Genomic DNA, 24,776 nt, shown 5'->3' on the forward strand with positions numbered 1-24,776 from the left:
AATATTAAAATGCCTATTAAAAGTTTTCCTAAGCAGCAACATAATTATCCTTTCAGAACAGTTTATCAGTGCAACTCAACAGCTTTGGAAACTCCTGATGAAAGCAATCACATCACTGACTTTTTATCAGAGATGGCAGGGCTTTCCTTTTTTGGTAGAGTTCAACAACTTTGTCCTCTTCACTTAAAAATACATTGAAAGTATCTATTAAAGTAACTGCAAAGCTCTAATTTATACTGTAGAATAATTAGGCTTTCACCTCTTGCATTTGTTTTTTAATTGTATTTCCTTCTCCAAATAAAGGAAACTGCTGCTGCTGTATGAGAGAAAACTTGATTAGATGCTACAATGTAAAATTGCAGGAGTGGCTGTACGTAAAAGTACTTCCAAATGCATACAGAAAAAACTAAGAGAGGAAAACATTTTTCATCCTGACTTCTCCGGAGATGTTCCGCATCATGCACAACACTGATTAATAAATTATTTCAGAGAAAAAGTATGAGACTTAATTTTACATTAGCCTTCAAAATCAGCCAGAACAGTATTACATTTGGCAGCAAGAGGAACTATCATGTAAGTCACTAACTCTCCGACCTAACGTGAATTAAGCCACTTAAATGAGAAAGTGTTTGCAGTATCAGAGTTTTATTGCCTGAACAAATCATTAGTCATGCTTTAAAGAAACTTCTCCTTTAAAATGATACAGTACTTCCATTCTACTTTGTTCTCAAATAAAAAAAACCACCTATTTAACCATTCATTTTGCAGGTGTTTATTACTCATTAACCATTTTTATTATGTTCTGATGTCAGACTCAAACTCTAAAAAAAGAAATGAAGGTGTACAGAACACTCATTTGAAGATACAAACACCATATCACAACTGTCTGCAAAGCAAGATATGGCAACCTATTCAGCAATTACATCTGGTCTGGTCATAGAGACAAAGGTTATAATGGTGAAACCTGTCCGTGTCTAAAAATATTTTTTAGACATTATTTACTGCAGTCTTAATCATTAAGGATAGATTTTGACCTCTGTGATGGAAGAAACTTAGTGACAGATCTGAGCACTCAAAAGTACACACCTGAACAGCTTCTCAGTTTGTAAATGCATATTAAATGGTGAGACTGCTTAATCACTTGCCTGCAATAAATGAGTCAGGCACACACAGGTGAAAAAAATGGGTTGCATCTGAAAATATGTGAATGCAACAGGGCAAAATAGTGTCTTCCTAGTTTTTCCCAAACATTTCATGATAGAAAAAAAAAGAAAGTCATGGCGAGGAACACATCCCTTTGCTACAGCTTCACTTGTAAGCTATGGACTTCATTCTGGATTAACTGATAAAGAGTACATTAGAAGACACCCAGTTCAAGAAAGGCAAATCCCTCTTTTAATGCAACAAATCAATATGGTGAAAAGAGGCTATGCTGAAAGACTATAGCAAATTACCTGGTTTCAGATGCATTCACTGAAACATAGGAGATGTCAAACTCTGGCAAGCTATCAATTAGGATAATTTTAAGGAGCTCTGGGTTTATTTAATTTAAATAAGTTTAAAGCTTTTTTTGTTTAAAAAAAAAGTTTCTTTACCAAAAAATACTTCCTTTAGTTTTTATTTCAAAGTGATGCCAATGTAAGGACAGTTTCTGGGAGAATGGCAAATTTCAAACTTAAATTATTCATTACCATTAAAAAAATATCAGTAGAAGTCTTGGCACTTCGACAAAACCAATGCAAATTATAAACTTCTTCAGGAGGTATGGAAGACTTCATATACTACAAAATCAGCACAACAAACACTTATAGCCAAAAGTTTCTGAACCTCTGCAAGTATGCCTGACAGCGCTATGAATGTCAGTTTGTCTTCAACCAATCAACGCTCTAAATTGTTTTACCAAGTGACACAGACATTCCCAAGACACATTTCTTTCTGTCTTGTTTGAGTCTGTGCAATTTAAAAGCAAGAAATAGTCAACTCTGTAGCCTGCCCAAATTACCAAGCCAACATAAAACAAGCAAATGAACTATCACTGTTCATAAACATATAAATAATGACCTAACTGTTTGGGAAGGTATTCTTACAATCAAAATAAAAACCATTCCCCCCCCCCCCCCCCGGAAAGAAATATTAGGGCAGAAAACAATGGCAAAACTCTACATTTAAAAGTACAGCTTCCTCTTCCTCTCCCCACGCAGCTTGATCAGTACTGTTATGAGGTAGCAAAACCAAGTATGAATCGTGAGTTCTACAAGTTAAAAATCATTATAGGTACATTTTATTCTTTTCACTTTCAGTCAGCATCTTGTGTATGGACATACTTTATTTGAAAAGAATTTTCTAAAACTTACCATATATATGAAAAGAGGCACAATGCTCTGCAATGCTCCCATATACTGTCCAAGAGCTACGTTAAATCTTTCAATATAGAGATCTGGAGGGCTGGCCTGCAAGAAACCGTAAAAATCAGGTTGTAATTTGAACAAGAGAAAGATCTGGAACAGCATGGGCTATGCTTTCATAGCAAACTCAAAAACTACAGAGTCTTTGATACTCCACACAAAGCAAGCCACACATCATTCCAGAGTTTCTGCTATAACTCCCTCCAGCAAAAACAGTTTTCTTCAGTAACCGGTTTTTGCCTATGGCTATATGTCACTGCCCAGCAAAAGGTCCATTCAGTCAGAAATACAGTATGCCTGTAACAAACTAGCAATAGCATATATGCAAGTAAAAACACTTACTAAAGACCAGACCTTCATTTTGAAAGAACTGTCATGCCTAGAATCCATAACCAAACTTCATGAAGTGCTGTGGTGTGTGCTCCCACCCCCCTGCAGTCTTTTACTCTGAGAAAGCAGTGGCATTAAGCTGCTGCTTTGCATCTGAGCTGGTAAGCGGCACATCCTCCAGCTCCAGGGAGCACTGTCCTTCACAGAAAACATTTTTAAGTTTTTGCTAGGTCACCTAAGGTAAGGCAAATAAGTACTCAGGGTGTTGAGTTGGAGGGACTACAAAGCAATGTCTTCAGATAGAGCTCTGCATCTGGTGTCCTGCACACCAGATCAGGTCCATGGAAATCTACGGCAGTGCTCCACCTCACAGCATTACCCTGGAGCCAGCCCCAAGGAAAACTTTGCTATGCAAAACCTGAATGTGTCAGCTTTCTGATAGGCCTTGCAGAGCCCACAGCGACACTGCTATTTTCTGTGTACAATACCATCTTTCCCAAAGAACGAAATAAGGAAGCTAAAAAGATCTGTTCTGCAGCAGCAAAGTTAAATTGAGAAGGGAAGCAGAAAAATGGGAAGCATTAATGACCATTTCTTTTACAGCTATTTATTTGGAGAGATGCAGGGGAGCTGCGTTAGCGCATTCAGGAGTGCACTTACACACACCCAGAAACAGAAGTGGAGCTGGAGTAATGTGTTCCCCCGCTATCCCCCTCTCCATCCCAACCCACCCACATACAGTGCTCTGCCTCTGGCCAAACTCCTGCTTTCCCTACTATGGTCTTTTCAGAGGAGGGGGTAGGTAGCTGCCTAAGTTTCTACTGTTCATATACATATACACACCTACACACACCCAAGAATGAAGTTTTGCTTGCTAATGAGAAGCAAAACTACTCTTCCCTTACACCATTTTCCTCTCTGACAGTGCCAAGCCAGAAGAGGATGGAGGATGCAGCAGTGACTGGGACCTTGCAAGAAAACAAGCTTGAAGACTTTTCTAAAGCCAAAGCACCTGTGGCATGAGAAACTCTCAAGGCTAGCTGCATCTCAATCACCTTATTGGAACTTAAAGCTCTTATCTTTATGAAGCAGATTTTTTAACATTTGTATGGACATTCACGAGGCGCCCTAAGAGAACAGAATTTATGTTGACTTTTTGCTCTATCAAGTATTCTAAATAATTTTTTTTCCTTTAAACTAGCTTTTTTTGCCTCCCTCCTTAATATGCTTAATGGACACGTGGGTAATTTTCACTGCAAACACCGATACAGAGCAGACGTTTCAGAAATTTGGCAAAGGAATAGAGAGTATTAATCCATATGCTGTTGCCAAAAGTTATATATGGTTTTTTGATCCATAAGCTTTTAATCTTATTGCAGAGAGTTCTCAGGGGTGGCCAAACAAATTTTAGTTCAAAATGCTAACAATGTATAAAAGTGGCTATGAACTCCAATGACTTCCTCTTATATGTAGTTACATATATAATTTGCTGCAAATAACATGCAATGAAATCTGCATTTCTAAGCAGTATATATTCCTGCTTCACTCCTTTCTAACCTCAACTTTAAATATGATTTACACTGATTTGTAAATACTTGGTATACAGCTTCTAAGATTAAAGAAAAAGGAAAGTTCTACTTCAAAGAACATGTCAGACAAAAGGAGACAATAGCCTGACACAGGGCACCACTCTTCTCTCACACTGACCACTGACAGTCTGCACTTTTCATATAACAAAATAAAAAAAGAAAAACAACCACCAAAAAAATCCCCACACCCCAACAACAAAGAGACAGAAGTTGTCTGAACAGTATGTGATTTAATCCCACGAAGAGACTCTAGGAAATTATATACCGCCAGTCTGTCACCCTTTTACAGGGGACATTAAGGATCAATATCTTTTTCCTCCACTGAAGATGAAAACTCTGCTAGCTTACCTCACAAAATCTGTCACATTAAGGAAGAGATTTTAAAAGAGAGAACAACAACTGCACACCCAGCTGTACCCTGAGAACAACTTCAAGTGTCTTTTAACAGAAGAATCTGTTGACCACCACCACTTTGCAACCAAGCGGAAAACAACTACTCTAGATAAAGACAAAAAACGCCAAGAAAAGTCCTGACAGCTTCAGCGGAAGCACTCACTACTGTCAGACAAATATCAGGCCTCGGTCTTAACCTCTAGAATGCAAAATCACAGTGTTCACTGCTTTGTCAGCATAAGATGTTACCTTTCAGTTTTATTTTCCTGATAGTGTTTCCTGTAAAGCCTCAATAGTCAAGAAACTAACAGGAAAGCACTCACTACCTGACTCTTTAAAAAAAAAAAACAAACAAACAAAAAACAAACCCCAAAGAGCTCCCTGAGAAAACCAACTCCCCTCAATTATTGGTTGATTTGTAAACTAACAAAAAACCCAAGCCAAAGAGAAATCAATAATATTATTTTCACAGCTTAACTATGAATTATCATAATCTGTGTGGGGAAAACAGAACTATCTGTTTTCTGTTCATTAGGGTGTTACTGTGTGGCTGCTCAGAACTGCTAGACTGAAATCAATTACTTCTTTGAGCATAGGAACTTTCTCCACATCTCTACATTCACATTAATAAGACAGTAACTGGAGTGGGACTAGCTTTAAAGCAACTACATGAACTTTATAAAAGTACGTGGCATCAAATTCATGAGTAAATAGATGTTGCTAAGATTTTTCTATTAAATGGTCATCAACTGAGTAGAACTTGCATTTAAAAATCTGTATTTATTCAGCTACAGCTATTATAAAAAAAGAAAGAAAATGTTAGGCTGATATTGTTCACTCTTGGTCTCAGTCCAGAAAAGAGAACACGGACGTTTAGCTGTTTTAATTATGGGAGGGAGCAGAATTAAGAATGACATTTGCTTCTTAGAACCCCCCAGAAAATACTAAGTCTTTAAAAACCACTCCTCTCTTACCTGAGGGATGTATTGCAGAAGCTATTCAAAGAAAGAAAAATATACTGCTAGCCTAAAGTTTTCCAGGAAAGAGGATCATTTGATCCTTCACTCCCCGTCCTGAATCCTACAAAAATGTAAAATCAGTTTGGTTTTTTATGGGCTAGTTTATTTTTGTTGTTTGGGGTTTGTTTGTTTGTGTGTGTTTGGTTTGTTGGTTTTTTTTTTATTAAGACACTCTATATGGGGAGACAGCTTAAATTCTCTCTAACATTTGCTCTCAATCTACCATGCATAGGGATAAGAACAGTTTTTCAGTAGCAACTATATAGTGCGTCTGTCCACGGGAGCACCAAACATTTGGTCAGGTTTCTCAAATCATGATGCAGTTGCATTTGTTTAACATCTTCAGCTTTCTTTTGAGTTGACTACTTATTGGCATAAAATACAATGGCTGCTGTTAAAAGCTGATGTTAAGGACCTAATTCAATCTCTTTACACACTGTAGTGGTCATCTCAGCACCAACAGAAATGAGAAGTTCCAAGAAAACACATTCGAGAAAGGATGCCATGTAAGACAGACATGTTTTGTTCAAACAAAACAAGCAATTAGAGACCCAGTATACTACATTACCCTTCCCTTATTTGAAATCTAATATCTAGGCATTTCAGTGTACTTGTGGGCAAGAAACTGTATACATGAAAAAGATGTGGGTTTTTTCAGTTTGAATGTCATTCTTTGGCTGAACATACGAATGAAACCAGAAGACATGCTGCTGGCTCAAGACAACTCAGAAACGGCTCACAAGGAAGAGTGACAACAGTTCTTTGCTTGAGGAACACAAAAGTTAATCTGTTCATGAAGAATCATCTGGCACAATCAGCAACATATCCAGTAAAGCTTACACTCATATGTTGAATGAACAGTTCCATTTTCCTGGGAACATGCTCGCTGACAAAATGCCAGCATACATGCTGCAGCATCTTTCCCATGCCTGCCAAACGAAAGGGAGAACGGCTATGACTACACAAATTAACCTGCTATTCATATAAGCGGTCTGAGTCTCTTAAACCAGTTTTTATTCTTTCTCAAGAAAATGTAATTTGTTTGAGACAATTTATGTGATACCCAGGTCCACCTCACTAGACAAAGGTACAACTAAAACTCTTTACAAAAAACAGACATCAGGCCTAAGTACAAAGACTGACTGCGTCTTCCCGTTCAAGTCTGCACTCAAAGCTGGCCAAAGCTGTACAGTATCGTGACATACTCACACAGAATTGTCTTAGAGCAGGGTAGCAGAAGGCGGCCATGTTTTCATTTCCACTCTACATGTTTGTAAAACAAAACTACATTGTACCTAAGGACCATTAACATCCTGTTTAATGGAAAAGGATCTGAAGATTTCTTACTATCTAGTAAAAACATCTTCATTTCTGCCATATTTACTTATACCTTTCTGTAATTGTATCAGGGCCTGCAGCACCCAGCATAGTGTGGCAAGGAACTAAAAATGACTGCAGGGATACAAGCCCTTCCAAAAAGCTGCAGGCAAGGGTGCTTTGCTCAGGTTAGCTTCCTCACATCAATGCCATTTATAGTGGCAATTCTAGCAAAACAGTGACCCCTACCTCAAGTCAAAAGCCATCTTTTTGATATGCACACATTTCTAGTACTTCTGCTTTCTGCCCTCTGTGTTGTAATACTGATCATTCATTTAATCTGATTCAATTCAGTGTGATTCACAGTAGTAAAGGCTTGTTTCACATAAAATTAAGCAAATGTTCCCCCAGCAAAACAGATGGATAAATGCCTATGGCATTGGATGTTTGGATTCCCCCCCCTCCCCTTTTAAATATTATGGACCAGATTAATGGCCAGTCTGAGTCTCTTCTTTAAGAAATGGACTGTCGATATTAACAGAACATGATGTTGACTCAAATGGCCTTTAAGAAACACTAGTGGTTGAACATGCTTAGTAAGAAAAGAGTTAGGACATGCAAGTTCTCAGTTTCAGTTTTCCACGTCTATTTCTGATCTTTTCTAAAGGCAGAACATAAAGGCAGCAGATTTGTTCTCTACATAAGTGTCTGAGAAACCACTGCAACTATGGAAGTTATTTCAGGGAACCAGACTTCAAACTAACGAGAGCTAATTTGAGTGTTATTTCTATGCTACAAGAGATGAGACATGAACCGTGAAGGCGGCTCACTACTGATTTAGCTAGCAAGTCAGGCAATGCCCACACAAACAGCATAGTAAGAATGGGGTTCTTCACATGGGTGGGGTATATAACCTAGTCTCCCATTAGTACATTACTGAAGTCTAATCATAACTTCATTAGCAATCTGTTTTACTAAGTTTACACAAAATACAGCCACAGGTGATGTTGTCAAAATTTCTCTCTTACAAACTGGTATAACTGCTCAGTTACAATATAGCACTATATAAAGGTAATGTAATCATCAGCGCACCTTGGAAGGAAGGAAAGCAAAATGTATCTACAAAGCAGTCTGGGGTAAAGTTACCTTAAAGTATATTACCTTAAAGTATAAATATCAAGAAGTGCTATGAGGTGGTGCCCAGTATATAACTCTGCCCACAGCCAGAAGTTCACTTTTACCAGTCTCTCAAAGCACTACTTGGATGCACTTTTATACCACCTTGGCTGTATGCAAAGCTCACAAGGTAAACGTAACAAGACACTTAAGCTTCATGCTTTAACTCCTATAATCAGCAGAAATACTGGAAGTTACACAACTGTTTTTAAAAGACAAACAAGGAAGTTCAGAACCTAATCTGAAGTTTGGAGTAAGGCATCTATATTTAACAGATTAATGTTTCAGAAGGAGTTGGGGCAGTAAGTGACAGGCTTCTCACCACTGGATGGCAAAACTCCATATAATCACAGGGGACGAGTGAAAGGTAAACATGAGACAGAAAAGAAAAAGGAAAAGGCAAGGAAGGAACAGATTGCCCACAACAGATATTGCTGACATTTTTAAGAACAGATGGCAACCAAAAGTGACATGATACAAGGTTCCCAGAGATCTGGCACTCCTCAAAATAGTGGGATGGCTTTTACAATAACCTGACTCCGACGCATATTCTTCCAAGGAAACAATAGGCGAGAAGATATTTGCATACAATGCACAGACTGGTTTGAGAGCTGTCAAGACAGAAGGCTGAGAAGTTGTAAGGATTAATATGAGGCAGGATAGCTTTCTGGCATTGCACAGTGAAGACTCTAAATCTCCAGGTCCTGGGGCCACACAACCGCCATGCAAAATTTTCTACCAACACCAGCAACTGCTCAGTTCAGCCATGTTCATAATAAAAAAATACTGTTCATAATAATAAAAAAGATAACACATACACATACATATATATTTCAAGACATACTAGAGGAGAAAAACCCGAAGCCCTCTGGAGTGTTCAAGAGCCAAAGTACACTATCAACAATTGGACCCAAATTTAATCCAATGCTTTTTAGACAGATAGAATTTAAGCAAGAAATCCTGGTGCTTTAGCTCTACTACTTCTGTTTGATTTAAAATAGAAACAACACAAGCAAACCAGTGTTTATTTACTCAGAGACTGATTCTCACTTATTAACTTCAAGGCCCATAAAAATTAAATACAGTTAGTGAATTCAACTGTTTCTGGTCAAGACAAAAAGGAAAAAATTCCAAACCAAACAACACACACAAACAGAAAACAATAGATCCCTTTTCCTAAAAATTAAAAAAAATGGTGCAACATGACAAAAAACTGCTTTCCAGCTCTAAGTCATTTCCTAAAGGAATTAATGAGATTATTCTAAATAAAATTAAAATATTCCACTCCACTTGCACAAAAAAGCTACTTTTGTCATGGGCCAGCTCAGTGTCTCAGTGCATTTTGATTTGTCAATGCTCAAAGTACTTTCCAGTGTCTTTTGCTGAAAAGATATGTAATGGGCAGAGTACTTGATTTTAGATTACTTCATCACAGTGCATAAATTAAGCCAGAAACACTAGTACATCATGAAAAAACAGTTTTATTCATTTTAAAAAGAGATGTATTTAATTTGAAAGCATATGCCTATGTATCCACCTTACCTCATACATGTGAATGACTCAGCACTTACCCACGAAAACAGCCACCATTATTTTAAACCACAACATAATGGGCTCTGCCCATTACCAATAAAATGTTTCCAAATAAAGCATCTTGGAAAAAATCATCTGTATACTACAGGCTTCAGAGACCTCAAGACAACAGGAAACATGTTCATTTGTGTTATCTGCAGCCACCCATTATTTTTTTTAAGCACACAAATTCCAAAATTCTGATCACTTAAGAATTAGGGAAATTTAATTCTAAATTACTAGAAGCTCCACATGGCAAAACTCAGTCTTACTAATGCAGAGAAGCTGGTCAGACACTGATTGCATGAACACAAGGCAATCCTTGCTCAGAGTCTCTCTGTAACTGAAACAGCCTGAAGAGCGCATAATTTACTTACACACATAATAAGGAGGGAGCTAGAAACGTCTTGGGATATAGGAGGCCCCATCTCAAAGAGCTGATGGTCTGATGACAAGCAATTTATCTCATTTAAATGTACTATTACTCGGCAGGCAACGTTCACTGCCCTTCACCCAATATCTAACATGCAGATAATACATCAGCCCACCCACATTTTCATAATGCCTCTGCCACCACTGAAAATTAATTTTTTTTGAGGTGAAAATCTGCAACACAGACCTTCAGGAATGCATGTGGCAACAGACACCAATGCCACACAAGCTGTCCTGCAGTCCAGAAGAGCAGAAGTCACACAGGGGACGACCAGGGAGTGTGTGCATGTCCCTGTGTGACTGTGAGGCCCCGGCAGCAGCGCCTGGGACACCCACCACTCTGTCATCTTTCTGTGTGGCATTCACTGCAGAAACTCCCTGTATTTATTTCCCCCCTCTGCTCTGCTGTTTGCTTAGCCCTCAGCTTGCCTGACCAGCTGGCCTCAGCTGAAGTCAGCAAACTCCAGCAAGGCTAAAACCATGCAAGAGCAAGTCTGACCAGTCCCCTGGGATGTTCCCACTTCCAGTGTTCAATAACTGACAGTTTTACTGCTTTTGCTGTTGCTGAATGGTTCCTGTAGGAAAAAGCTTGCTCTGGCATGTTGGTTACATGCAGATATTCTGCAATCTACCTGCCATTAAACTGTTGCGCTTGCACACAAAGTTGCTCGACTTGTCCCGAATAAGACATAGCATTTGCCTGCCACTTCAGTTTTCATGTTGGCTTTCTCACACCAACCAACATTCCTGCTTACATTGGGCTACATTTAAACCTCTGCCAATTAAACAGAACTCTGCAAACAGATTAATTATTGTTGTCAGGTGGAATGAGCTTATGTCAGAGAAAGCAGAACACCACATATTGTACATTAAAAGGCTTCACATACATAGCTTTTTTATTGTTTGCCTGCGTGAACCAGAAAATTCCAAGTGACCAACATTTACAAAGTAATTTTTTGTTGTTGTTAGGGTAAAGACCTAGCACCACATTTTCAACGTAAAACCCAAGTGACTGAGTGTCACCAAAATGTATTAAGATCAAGAGCTATCAGGATAATAAAATATACTGTAGTAAAGTGAAAATTTCACAACTGAGAGTTGAAGTGGTTTCTTTACAGGACAATTTTCTGAGGTTTACTTCAAGCAGCTCAAAAAGATGGATTTACCATCTGAAACCAAAGTCATGTTCACATCAGACAAAACACATGTAATACACTCAAAGATGATATCATGTTATATTACAGTCCTCTTGCCACCTGCCACAAGGTGTGTCTAACCTACATAAGGAAACTTTTGCAAGACAAAGATTGCATTAAATACTTGTCCCTATTCTTTCAACAGCTGATGGTCAGAAGGCAGCCTTGGTTTTAGGTAGAAGTAATTAATGCACATATGTGCTAAAGCAAACTTCAAAAGCAGCTGCCTCAGTCAGTTTTGGAACTTTAGAGAAAAAAAAAATCAAGGACTACCACAGAGTAAAGAATTTGGGGTATTCCCAAATTCAAAGCAAAGTAATGCAGTACCATGGGATGTATCAGAACTGGCCAGACCTATACAGCTGCAATGATTTGTAGGTCTCACAATCAGAAGTGTGCAGGCTGCTCCAGCTCAGCAGAACCAAGGGAAGGCTTTATTTTAAATACTACATCCATCTACTCAGAATGAATTTTTATAGAATACAGAGGCTGTCATTCTACAAGGAATAAAGAAATTTTAAGAGAAAAGAAGCAGAGAGCCTAGCTCAAGACGACCTAGTTATTTTATAGTCGAAGACTGCCCCAAAGACCATGCCCATTAAATGCTGGGTGGTTGTTTTTCTTTATAAGGAAAGCAACAAGAGGAAAAGACTGAAATAAGCATGACGTAAGAGCAATCACAGTGCTATCTATTCTGATAGGAACACACGTTTAGGCAGAAGCACCTGATGCAGTTAAATGTAGTAAGACTGCTTTTGACTGACAAATCAGTTACCCATTGTTAAAAGCACTGAGGAAGCTGCTGTAGTTTAGGGTCCCTTTGTATCTGGCATCTCTACTTGACAGCACTGCAAGTCAGTACAGAACTCAAACATCAGTTATGGAAGTAACAAAAGCTGTAAGGAAATAAAAAAGTGTTGCTGCTACAGTAATGACAATTTCATGAACGTGTCTGAAGATTCTAGCCTAAAAGGAATTTTCAACAAGGAACACACATGAAAACATGGATGCACAAATAAGATGCAGAGAAGGACAGGGATATACAAACTGTATTACGACTGTTGTAAACCACTGACACCTAGAGATAGGCAAGAAAAATGCAGAATAAACTGTAGCACAAAACTTTCATACGCAATAATTTCTAACTTATTTTTCACAATTCATATTTAATTCACTTCAATTTTTTTCCTTTAGATTTTCCCTTTTGTGCTGCTTTTGATGTACAGGGACCATAAAACGTTTATGTAGAGTAACGCAGCAATGGCAGACATCCATGTCGTGCACAGATCACGTTTGACTGAAGCGTTTACATCCTAGATTATACTGTAGATTTCCTGTTCTCTAGTCTTTGATTCTATATTACACATTCAAGTTGAGCCACTGCTTTCCACATGGTTCAGATCTCTAAGGCTAATCAGTGCCATGCAATTGCATCTAGTAGCTGGCATTCTGTCTGACAGCCAGTTAGTGAATGAAGTACTCCACAATTTAGTAAGCTAGTATAAATCAGTCTTAACAGCAATCCCCTCCATGGGCCATCTACATGCTGCTCTGATATAATCACAGATCCCAGGAAAGACAGAATTAGATTGTGCAGCTTCTTACCTGCAGCTCCTTTGAGACTCTCTCTAAGTGGTTAGTTATCTTTTTTATTAGGTCACTATACATCTGTTCCGAATGCTGCTGGCATACACACTTATACACACAACTGCAGAAACAAATATAGGAACAAACAATGAACTTACAACAGTTTGCAATGAAGGGTAACAGACTTCAAAAATATTTTGTTCAGGTCTCAATTTAGAGGACAACAGAGTTAACTGAATGATGGCTAAACTTTTAAATATAGCCCTATGCTTGGAATGAGCTCCAGCAGGCTCTTAAGTCTCCCCTGGAGGCTCTGGTGTGTCTGTCCCAGTCCCCCTCCCCGACTCCACCATAACTTACAATGAGTTCTCTTAAGAGATAAGAGTGCACTTCAGAACAGCCAGGATAATTCTGTCAACAGCACACTCCTAATTTTGGCTTATGTCTCTCCTACGTGACTGAAGTCTCCATTAAAATAAGGAGGCTTAATGACTATACGCATATTCTAGGGCAAAACCCCTATTAAAAGAAGGGCAACACTGACAGTCAGAGAAGTTGCACCAAAACTGTGCTAGCGTTTTAAAAAGAAACAGCAAAAGATTTAAAACTACAGACCCAAGCATATCACTCCATCATTTGTTACTTAAATTCTGAGAAAACTCTTTCAATAACAAAGATGCAGAGAAAGAGCAACAAAACTGGAATTCTACATTCCCTGGCTTGGTTGTATGAACGCTGATCTTCAGTGTTATCTTTGTTTTTAAAGAACATTTCATTGCTCTCATACTACAATGTAACATATCTGCAAAATAAGGCTATGTATTGAAAACTTATTTACAACTTTTGTAAAACAAATACATATATTATTTTCAGCAAGAAGTTACATTAAGGTAGTTATCATTGACAGCACTAACTAGCTGTACCAAGCAGCTTTTACTCCTCTTGAGTGCTTTCATTCTTTGAAGTCAGCATTTTGAAAGCTAGCTGCCAAAAGTCAAGAGGCACAAGGAAGACTTCACCTGATATCCTGGGCAAGCCAAATCTCCTGCCCACGCCCCTGTTCTGCCCCCCTCTCCCTCCATCCCCCTGTACAGATTACTGTGACAGCGAGCAATTTCAGCCAGAGACTGCTACTTAGGACGTGCACAAACACTATTTCCAGCAAGGTCCAGGCACCAGACTTGAATTCTGCAGGTTTTTAATAGCACCAAAAGCCTAAAGCTATGGTACAGCAACACTGTCTGTAAGGGAATTAAAACATTCCAATTCTCTACTGAGAAGGTGGTACAATGACAAACTACAAATGTGGGATTAAAACAACCACAAACCATGGGCTATTGGAGTTTTCTAATGCAAGTGAGAGGTTAAGCACCTCCAAGCCTCCAGGGGCCAAAACAGTGCTCTCATTCAATAACTGCCACTCTCAAATTCTTCTGGAAGATTTTGCATTATTTGAAGACACTTGATTTCTAAGTAACATATTTAACACTTCTTCACCTTTTAGAAGTTTGTATCTATATCCTCTGACTATTTCCAAAGCACCACGAATACAGCATTCATCACTATGCAGTCTTCTCATTTGGCAAACCATGCTATTTTTAAAAACGAAAAGAGTTCCCACACCTCTCCTACTATTATATTTTGAAAATAATTAAGTATCTGTAGTTTGATATTATTTAAATAATGGTCAAAGAAGTCCTGCTTCTTTCACATGAAGCCTACAAATAGATCCTATTTTGGAACAAGCACGTGCAAAAGACATTTTGGTATGATGCACTAATAGGAAAAATACCAATTTAATTTGGATCAGAGAGAGAAACAGTGATAAGAAAAGCCAGATTTTTGTCATCCCTTACAAACCACCCAGCTAGGTAACAGCAGCAAATGGCTGTATGTTTGTTTGCTCCATAACTAACCAGTATACAGCCACTTCCAGAAGTTGATTACTTTGTTAGAAGTGATGTAGCTAAACTGAATTTTAAAGTACACATCTGCTTAGTGCTACATACAATATTGCTATGCCTACTTCTGCAACACATTCTGCAGTCAAACACCAATCTTTGTATGTACAGGCAGAGTGTGCTTACATTTTATTTGGACATTTCTATTTAGAGGTTCCTTCCCCATTTTCAGATCCTGTTTTCAGTTCCTGGTTCTGGGCCGATTCTGTGAATCATCCTTGCCCTGCTATTACCCAAAAGAAGTCAGCAGCTTGTTAGTCTTTTAGCATAACCAAATGCCTTAGGAAAAGGAAGACCCAAGCAGGACATTAGAAGGGAAGCATTTATTGAGAGGGATGAAAATCTGTAAGATGTTCTGAAGAACAGCGATCTAACTGCAGCATACCTTGGAGGCAGTCATAACAGTCAGCAGAAGTACAACTTAGCTGTTCACACACCTTCCTCATCTCAAGGTTTCCTTCACATCTCTCTGTCAATATATTTAACCCTTTTAAAGGGAAGTGACTATGCACAGACAGGCTTCAGACTTAAAGATTAAAACAGTCACTAACCACACTTTGATACCTTATGGGTAAACTGATCTGTGGCAAAAATCTGCACACATACCTTTGAAGTTAACTCCTAGCTTTCACTGCTGTGGATTAGAGACCTACAGTTATCACTGGTCAAGTAAAATCTAGTAGTTTTGGCATTTAATTATATATTTTGAGTTTGCATTATGGATACCTCGATTCCTTTAGTTAGCACAGAAACGATCCAAAAGACCATTGTATTTTCAGCTCAGTTTCATTGTAAAAAAAAAACATACAAAAGATACCTAGCTGTTTGAACCACTTCAAAAAACATCCTTTACTCAGACTAAAAAACTAGCCTAGGGAAGCAGAGAGTACCTAAGCCTCAAGTCTCCTACACACTTTCTGTAATACTCCAAGCAAGCATCATCATTAAATTCAACAAAAAAAGGGAAGTTTTTCTTCCATTCTCAATCTATGTTGTCTAGACTATAGGACAAGCAAAGGGACACTCTCTAAAATAAAATAAATTTTTAAAAACCTCCTGGTTGGAAGAGGCTGTGTCAGAGAAATTACATCCACAAATATAATTTTGTAAGAAAACTTCAACTGACACACTAGCTTTATCAGTAATACTAAACTACAGACAATCTTTCATATTGGTAAAATACATGCAACAGACATCTACGCATCATTACAACACTGCATCATGTCACCCTGGTGTATAAGGGTTATCTACAAGAAGCTTAAAACTCATTATTCCTTTAATAAATAAAATTTTTGAGCAGTAAAAAGATGACAAAGATGAACTGCAGTTATCTGAAAACCATAACTCGGTGTAGATTAATTTTGCACACCTACTCTATCAGAGATTACTATCGAGATATGTTGGCTTAACTCTGACAGCTGTTTGCACGTTGGATATTTCAAGCGAGGAAAAGGATTTTGATGACTTACGCTATAGCTGCACAATGTCTCTCAATTCAAATTGACCATCTCAACTAGTTATACGCATGATGATGTCTGAGACCTGATAACAGCAGTTCCAAAAGTTTAGAAAGGAAAGAGGAAGTTTATTAAAGTTTTTAAATGGAGTTAAGAAGGAAGACTAAACATCTGCCATTCTTGGATCTGGTTCCCTAATCCAAACTTTCCCAAGACAAAGCAGCTAAAAAGAAAGCAGGCAGGAGACAACAGAGCTGAAAGCCGCTAAAAGGAGCAATCAGCGACCGAGCTGCCAGTGTTATTTCATAGAGTGCAACACTATGGTGAAGAAAACCAGGACAGCAGTGCTACTAGTTCTGTTGCTGGCAAAGGCCAGTACTTTTAACAGCATCTTCTCCAGTAAATGTAGCAGCAGCTATCCAGTTTCCACCCTATTTACCAACACCCTGGATACCTGTCACCTATGGAACAAAAATTGCCATTTTTGCCAGTCTCCTAAGAAACTGCCAGGTCTCTAAAGCTTTTAGCATTTTGGTTTGGAGCAGTAGTGTGGTTTTGAAGCAAATCCCCTACCGCCCCCACTACTGTGCACTAGCTTAGACTGCAGGGCAGTCCTGGTGTGTGACTAGATCCCTTTTAAAGCAAAGTAAACTGCAGCTTCAGGCCAGGTACAAATCAAGTGTTCTCCAGACAAGAATGGAGATATAAAGGACTGAACCTTGTGTCAGCGCTTCAGGCAGTCTCTAACTGCACCTGCCGCAGGATGGCTGGGCAAGGGGGAAATCAGACCAATCTACCCAATGCAAAACACACAAATGACAGTTTAAATGGATGGACCTTGGCACCAGTTGCTTCTGTTTACTTCTGCACCTCTGTTGCACCAAATTGGTTCCTATTAGACATGACAAAGAAGCCTTTGGAAACATTGTCAAACACCTACTGTGCCAGTCTCTTCTTCCCTTTGAGGAAAGGAATGTTGAAACTTTAATACATTTCTTAATAATTACACTAAGCAACCGTGGTGGAGCTTGCTTTAATGTTAATGTTTTCAGCACTTAGGCATTTCATTTCTTTAGCATTTACTCCTGTTAACAGGGGATGTCAAGATACATACCTATTATTCACTCATTCCAACCATTTAAACAATATTGTACTTCACATAACCTTCCCACTTTCCTCCTCATAAATACAAAATATGACATATGCATAGGCTGCAAGATAAAACAAACATTTAAGTTTAAAGAAAAAAAAAGTAACATAACACTTAAATTATTTCCTTACCTGTATATTTGTTCATAGGAGATAGGGATGTAGTCACCAGGACTCTGAGTTAAAAGCTGATCTATGGCACTATCCAACTTTGGCCAATATGTGCTCTTATAGTCTTCAATTGTTATAACATTCATTACTACAAGAAAAAGACAAAACTACATTTAGTTACTTTAGCTAAAAGATTAAAAGCAAGTGAATGCTCTGCAATTTCAGATCATACCAATAAGCTGGCCAAAAAACTACTGGGAACAGTTCTGCTAAGATAACCTCATCTAAAACAAAAGCCCAGACTTGAATTTGTACCTTTTTATTTACAGAATATAAAATAAAATCAGAAAACCTGCCAAACTGATGCTTGGGTATTTCTTAGGGGCCCAAGCAGCAGGGAAAAACAAACTCCTGGGAGTTGTAACGTGGCAATATAATAATTAAAAAAAAAAAAGGTAGTTCAGTAGCTAGTTCAGATTCATGGATTTTGCAAGTTTGTGGGAGTCCAGACTCAACAATTAACACTGGGTCCTCACATGAAGGAGAGCAAGCCTTGGCCAAGACTGGTAGTTTTTGAAATACTCCTTCCCAGCAGATTTATTAATTTTACAAGTCTCAGGTGGGACCAGCAGCTTCCTTGGCCTAAAAGCTGATGCAATTCCCTCTGCCCTCAATTGCAGTTAGGCTCCCAGGCAACTTTTTTTGGATCCATGTTACAGTTCCCCCTCTAGCAGGCACAATAATACTCCTTTTCCAGATAAGAATCAACACAGGGAAGAATAGGAGGCATTTAAATTAGAGTTCCCTGTCACTCCCTGATTTTCCTCCTGAGCTTCCCAACTGCACCCTCTTGCGCAAGCCACTCAGCATGCCTTCACAGATACAGAAGAGTTTTAATCTCTCTCTTTTCATGGAGGATTTCTGAACTAACCACACACGGCCCAGTTCCAGAAGCAGCCACGGTAGAAGGGTTAGCACCTTCCCATCAAAGATGTACTCACAGGACTACCTTGCTGGCTTGTCACACCACCACAGCTTCACAGCAGCCACCCAGAACAAAGCCCTCAGTAAGTAACAGCACCAGGTACATTTCATATCAAAACTATGCAGTCCAGGAAATCCACATGTGGGTCTGGGCCATATGGAAGAGAATAAAGATAGTTCCCACCCCAAACAATCCAGTTTAGACACTGCACTGAAAAGAAATATTTTGAGTAGGGCTGCATTTTAAACACACATGTAAATGTAGATTCACTGCTGGGCTTGAGGAGCAACATCTCTGAAATGTTATTTTCATAAAGGGCTGAAAGGAGCTGGCTAAGTCACTTTTGGCAGCATTAGGAAGAACAATTCTAGGGAAACAGAGGCAAAAGAGTTAACAGTTATCTTCAGAAAAGAAGACAAAGAGGACACAAATAGAGAGAGGTGTGAGACAAGGAAGTGTTTGAACACTATCTGTAAGAGCAGGCATTACAGATTCCTGTTGTGTGCCTTTTTAGGGTATTTCAGCCAGAAACCTTGCTTAGTGAAGAATGTTAGTGCAGTACTCCTAAGCCCCTCTTCACCCAACTAGTCATTGGCTTGCTTTTGCCTCATAACTGTTACAGAAATGGATCTAGTTAGGACAGCATGTGTCTGATTAGCAAACAGGTCACCACCACCAAATGCTGCAGGATGCTATCCCAGCACTCCAACCTGCAATCTGAAGGTCCGACACCGTTTGCTAACAGGTTGGTGAGGTTACGGGTCTGGGTATACAGCTACCAGGATGTAAATTAACATGTCCAGCAAGTCAGCTCCACAATGTAAAAGCATCCTTGCAGTCAGGAACAGCACAGCACCTGCCTGGCAGTAAATTCATCCCTTGTTCCTCTGTCTTGCAATGACTTGCTTGACTTCTCATCCCTTACGGAGCCCAGGCTCTGGGCAGATGTTCTCAGGATCAGCTTCCACGTAGTAGCTTTATCATTCATGCTTACACTCAGCAGCAAAATTCGAGCATTTGTATTTCACTGTTACCCCAAAAAAGGTGGGTCTCCACAGAAGTACTCTGTTCCACAGAAAACATTAAACTGAAGTCAGGATAAAAATTAGACCAAACCTTGATTTAAGATTTCAATGTATAATTGCACCCACATACTCAAAACATTTACTATGTTCACATATAAAAAACATCCTTCTTTCAAAACTAGAGCTAAAAAAGCAGGGGACAGAGCAGATGGAAAACCCAGCCTACTGTCAAGTAAGCAGACATCAGGCTGACAATTATCTGTCATTTACTCCAACTCTAAAAATCAAAGAAAGCAGCTAGGCATCTTTCAGATGCTTTATTTCATCTCACAAAAAGAAATATGCTGGCATTACTGCTTAATTAGCAAAGTACCCTACAATCCTAAAATATTTTGTCGAAGTGTACAAACTCTTCAGGCAGATGCGTGAGACTAATCTACAGACTTGTAGATATGACTGTGGCTCTACACTTTCTTTTTTCTCAGCCATCACGCGTATGTTTATGCAATAGGTTTTGCTATACCCCTTGCATGACACATCCTAGCATACATTAGCAACTTTATGAGTCTGCCCTGTAGCTGCTTTTAATTCCATTCTATTTTTATTACTTGTTTCTCAGTCTGCATTAAGACTTGTTAGTAAAAGTAACGTTGAACTTTTTCTTCATCAGACAATTTGCCTATGCAGCAACGCGCACACACTGCACTGAACTACATTATGCAACAGGGCAGTCAATGGATTGAACGGATATGCCAACGCTCACAGCCATGTGTGCCCATCCTAAATGAGACTGGGATCAAATACATTTATAATCATCCCTGCTTGAAAAGGATTAAAAAAAAAACAAGTAGTAAAACTCTTCATTTTTTCCACAATTCAGATACGCTGCACTTACTAGTACAGAAGAGTTTCACATAAATTATTAAATGCTCTTACTCCTATTTTCTCCCTTATGGCCTTTGAAAAATATTTTTCATAACACTACGGCTTTATAAACCCATAACTACGACTGAAGCTGTAAATAAAGATTTAGTCATAAGTTTACCACAACATGGAAAATTTTCTTAAGTTGCTTTAATGAGAAGGAAAGCTATTAAATGAACTATGCATTATTATATCTGATTTTAGCTCTCAGTCTCACCAAAATCTCAAGGAAGGAGAATTGGATTTGGCCCCTTTGAAAGATTTTAAAGGGTTTCCATCTAACCGTCTTCCTCCATTATTCCACCAGCTAAATCAGACCAAAAAAGGCCCAAACTGCTTTAGTCTGCAACTATGAACATGAACAAAACCAACATGCTGCAAATAATTACGTATTACAACACAAGAATTGGATTTTTTTATTTCAAGGAAAGAATCAGCAGGGAGACACCTATCTGAACATCAGAGGCACTACAACCTATGATAGGATTGTTGGAAACCATACGTCACCCATGTTTTTGAAGGTCACAGTAGGATAACCTGTCTAAGACTAAGCCTCTGCATAATGCAGCAAGCAAGGCGTGAGCCCTTGCTCATTCAACTGCAAGAAGTTCTTCATGCAGCAGAGAACAGACAACTTTCCTGTCAAGCTTAAGACTGACAATCAGCTTCTCTACACACTTTCTGCCATTGGTAAGACAGAGCAGGCAGGAGGAGATCTAGCACACGCTGCCTCCCTTTTCACTACAGGTTTACACTGAAAGTGACCTTTCTTCCTCTTTCTATACATTAAAATCAAACAGAAGAGATCAAGGGATCCTCTGTCATTAAAATTCCTGTAAAATACAAAATACTCTGAGTCCATTAGAACTTTTCTACACCTTTGTGTTGGGGATGGCTTTGACGGTATGTGAATATGAACAGAACAAGTCCAGTGAAGTAGTATGGACTGAGAAAGTACCAGAGCTGAGTTTGGATCCTGCCTGTTCTAAAGCTGGCTCTGACAGAGGATCACAAGACATTCTGTTGGGATACCAATGCTGGAGAAGCGAAAACAAGAACTTAAAAGCCACATGCTACGCAAAATCATGCACAGCTGCTTCTTTTCCCCCTCAGATATAAACTGTAGATTAGCTGGAAAGTCACGTTCCCATTTGGTGAAGATCCAGCTTGAAAACCATTTTCATTCTGAAACAGAAGGAAAAACTAAGACTCTAAATTTCTGGATTGGGAATTAAAGAGTTTAGTTTAGCAAGTCCAAATGACATTTCAACTGTCTCAAGTGTTTATGAGCCACCCCAAGGTACCTGGAGCCCTGACAAGCAAGGCAGGCAGAGAGCCAGAGAGTTCATGGATTCTGGGAGCCTCAACTTCAAAGCAGCCAGCCTTGGCAACATGCCTAAAGCCACAAAGCCCAGGCTACCAAAGAAGCAGTGATCAAGAAACCTGAACTTTGAGCTTCTGATCAGCTGTGGAGCTGAGCTGCTGAGGAGCTAGACAGGTGAGCTAACAGTGGGAAAAGGGCAGAAACAAAGAAAAAGGTGCATTTCCCATCAAAATTTCATCACAGTAGTTAGAGAGTTACACTTCCAGAAATAATTTTAACTAGCCAAATCCAAGTTTTCTGACAGCCATTAAAGAAAAGGGCATAATTTGCCCAGAAGCATGACTTCTGGAAATAAAAGCAGAACTGAAATAAACAGCAAAAAAAATCTTCCCTTCCCTCAACCTTAGCTCAACAAAGCAACAGAAAAAGTTGCCATTTCTGTTAAAAACTACATGCAGAAGATGTTTCAGAACTTTTTGGGGGGGGGGGGGGGAATACATCTTCTGTTATTCTCAGGAGGCCTTTGCAGGCATACATCCCTTCCAGGATAGCAGAGGCCCCGCACACATCGTTATTCTGCCATGTCAGCAATCGCAAGCACGTTTCAGACCCGTCTTCGGGTTTTTCAGGCAGGAAGAAAAAGCCTTTAGGAAAACACGACCTGCGCTAAAACCTTCAGGAAGAGCGACGGTGCCTCTGTAGAGCCGAAAGCCCTGCCTACACTGGCTCTCCCAGTTCTACAGCCAGATCTACCACGTCACCTCGCCATGACGGGAAAGCAGCAGCAGCCGAGGCCGGGCTGCATGCAAGAAAGATTATTTTCTCCTTCCACGGCGCTTTAACCCGTTAGATTTCGCTCCGAGACGCCTCTGGGTCAAGACCCGCGAAAGGGCCCCGCCGCAGGGCGGGCCTGAGGCGGCCGCAGCGGCGGGCAGCGCCGCGGGGCCGGGGTGTCCCCCCGGAGCCGGGGGCAGGGCGGTCACTCACGGAACTTGGAGGTCGAGGCGTTGATGTTGATGGCGGCGGCGATGGCTCCGGCTCCGGTCCCGGCTGCTCCCTTCCCCGCGGCGCCCCCCGCCTCGCAGCCCCGCAGCAGGCCGTTAGCCTCGGGCCCGGCGGGGAGCTCCGGCCCGGCCGGTGGCCCGGCGGCAGCGGCGCCCCGCAGGAGGCGGTCACCGAGCGGCGGCGCGGCGGGGCCAAGCAGGTGCCGCCCGTAGCCGCCGCCGGCGCCCCAGTTGTTGTGGTTCTGGTCGTCCATCATGGACTCGCCGCCGCCGCCCTCCTCCTCCATGCTCTCCTCCTCCATGGCGGCTGCCGGCGCGGCGGGGAGCGAGGCGGGGCAGGGCGGGGATCACCGCCCGCCGCCCATGGCGGCTGCTCTCCGCCCGGCGGGGCTCGCCGCCCCACGGCCCCGGCCCGCCGTCGCCAGACCAGCCTCCAGCCGCACAGCGCGACACTTTGCGGCAGGGCGGAAAACGGCAGCCGGACCTGGAGGCATCACCACAACCGCGGGGCATGCTGGGGAGTGTAGTCCGGCGGGGTCGAGCCGCCATTGGCTGGAGCGCGGAATAGGGCGGGGCCGGAGGCAGGCGGCACGCCCGCTGTGCATTGTGGGGCGGCCCGGGGGGTAGGGAAGCTTTCCCTTCCCACTTCCTTCTGAGCCCGGTGACTGGTGTTAACTTGGGCTGGGCTGGGCTGGGGGCCCGGCAGGCCCGGCTGTCCCGTGCGGCGGGGGGGCAGAGCGGCAGGACCGACCCCGCCGCGGCCGGGCCCTGCGCGGCGCTCCGGGTCTTGTCGCCGCCTCACCCTGAGGCGGGAGGGAGCTCGGCGGGACCCGGCTGGGAAACGGCCGCGGCCAAATCCCCGTTAGGAAAAATGATCACAAAAATGATCCGAGGGCTGGAGCACCTCTCATGCCAGGACAGGCTGAGAGAGCTGGGGTTGTTCAGCCTGGAGAAGGGAAGGCTGCAGGGAGACCTTGTTGCGGCCTTCCAGTACTTCAAGGGGGACAATAACAAAGATGAGGGCAGACTTTTAAAAAGAGCCTATAGCAACAGGACAAGGGGTAATGGTTTTAAACTAAGGAAGGGTACGTTTAGACTGGATATAAGGGAGAAATTTTTTACGATGATGGTTGTGAAGCACCAGCGCAGATTGCCCAGAGAGGTAGATTCCTCATCCCAGGAGACATCCAAGGTCAGGCTGGATGGGGCTCTGAGCAACCTGATCTAGTTAAAGATGTCCCTGCTCACTACAGGGGGTTTGGACTTGATGACATCTAAAGGTCCCTGCTGACACAAACCATTCTATGAAAAGCCTGCACAAATAATACATACAACCGTTAATATTGGCAATGGAAAATTAACATCTAAAACAAAGTTCGTACTGTTGCGTAGTTTCCTTCAAGTATAACTACTTAAGCTTTTATTTTCATTTGCAGCTAAGCGTTTTGGTGACTGTGATGGAAGAACAGGAATGAACACTGTATTTTTACTAAAAATAAGTCCACTGCGTAGGATTTTCTCTTGCTTGGCAAATGAAAAAAAAAGTTAAAAACATAGATAAAAGCAGAGGTGTCTAGCCTTGTTTCCAAAACATCTCGTGAAACGTGTTTCATTTGTTTTCCAAATAGAAACACAGATTTCTATTTTAGCATGAGACAAAATTGTCCTATTTTATAAAAGCAGAAAATGGCACTGATTTCACCACGCTATGGAACAGGTCAGTCTCGAGTTGCTTTGGTAAAGGCAAGCGATGATAAGAATTTTGTCCCTATTGCATTTTTTTCTTACATATTTGAACTAATGGTGTTTTTCTTAGATGT

General features: G+C 40.8%; 1 protein-coding gene across 5 annotated transcripts in view; it reads right to left on the bottom strand.

Annotated features, from left to right (window-relative positions):
- CACUL1 (CDK2 associated cullin domain 1) overlaps positions 1 to 23,435 on the bottom strand; it is a 53,756-nt gene extending 30,321 nt beyond the window's left edge. The window contains exons 1-4 of one of the 5 annotated variants that reach the window (XR_010375008.1): positions 22,940 to 23,432; positions 17,716 to 17,842; positions 13,035 to 13,137; positions 2,355 to 2,450 (exon numbers count right to left, since the gene is read on the bottom strand). Coding sequence is in view for 4 of the 5 variants with exons in the window: in XM_064464254.1 (XP_064320324.1) it covers positions 2,355 to 2,450; positions 13,035 to 13,137; positions 17,716 to 17,842; positions 22,940 to 23,258 (645 nt within the window). In the remaining variant the exon portion in view is untranslated. Of the gene's footprint in view, positions 1 to 2,354; positions 2,451 to 13,034; positions 13,138 to 17,715; positions 17,843 to 22,939 lie in introns of all 5 variants that reach the window. The other 4 variants (XM_064464254.1, XM_064464253.1, XM_064464256.1 and 1 more) reach the window with 4 other exon arrangements.
- Between the last annotated feature and the right edge of the window lie 1,341 nt (positions 23,436 to 24,776).

This window comes from Phalacrocorax carbo, chromosome 12 (genome assembly GCF_963921805.1).
Source record: "Phalacrocorax carbo chromosome 12, bPhaCar2.1, whole genome shotgun sequence".
NCBI lineage: Eukaryota > Metazoa > Chordata > Aves > Suliformes > Phalacrocoracidae > Phalacrocorax > Phalacrocorax carbo.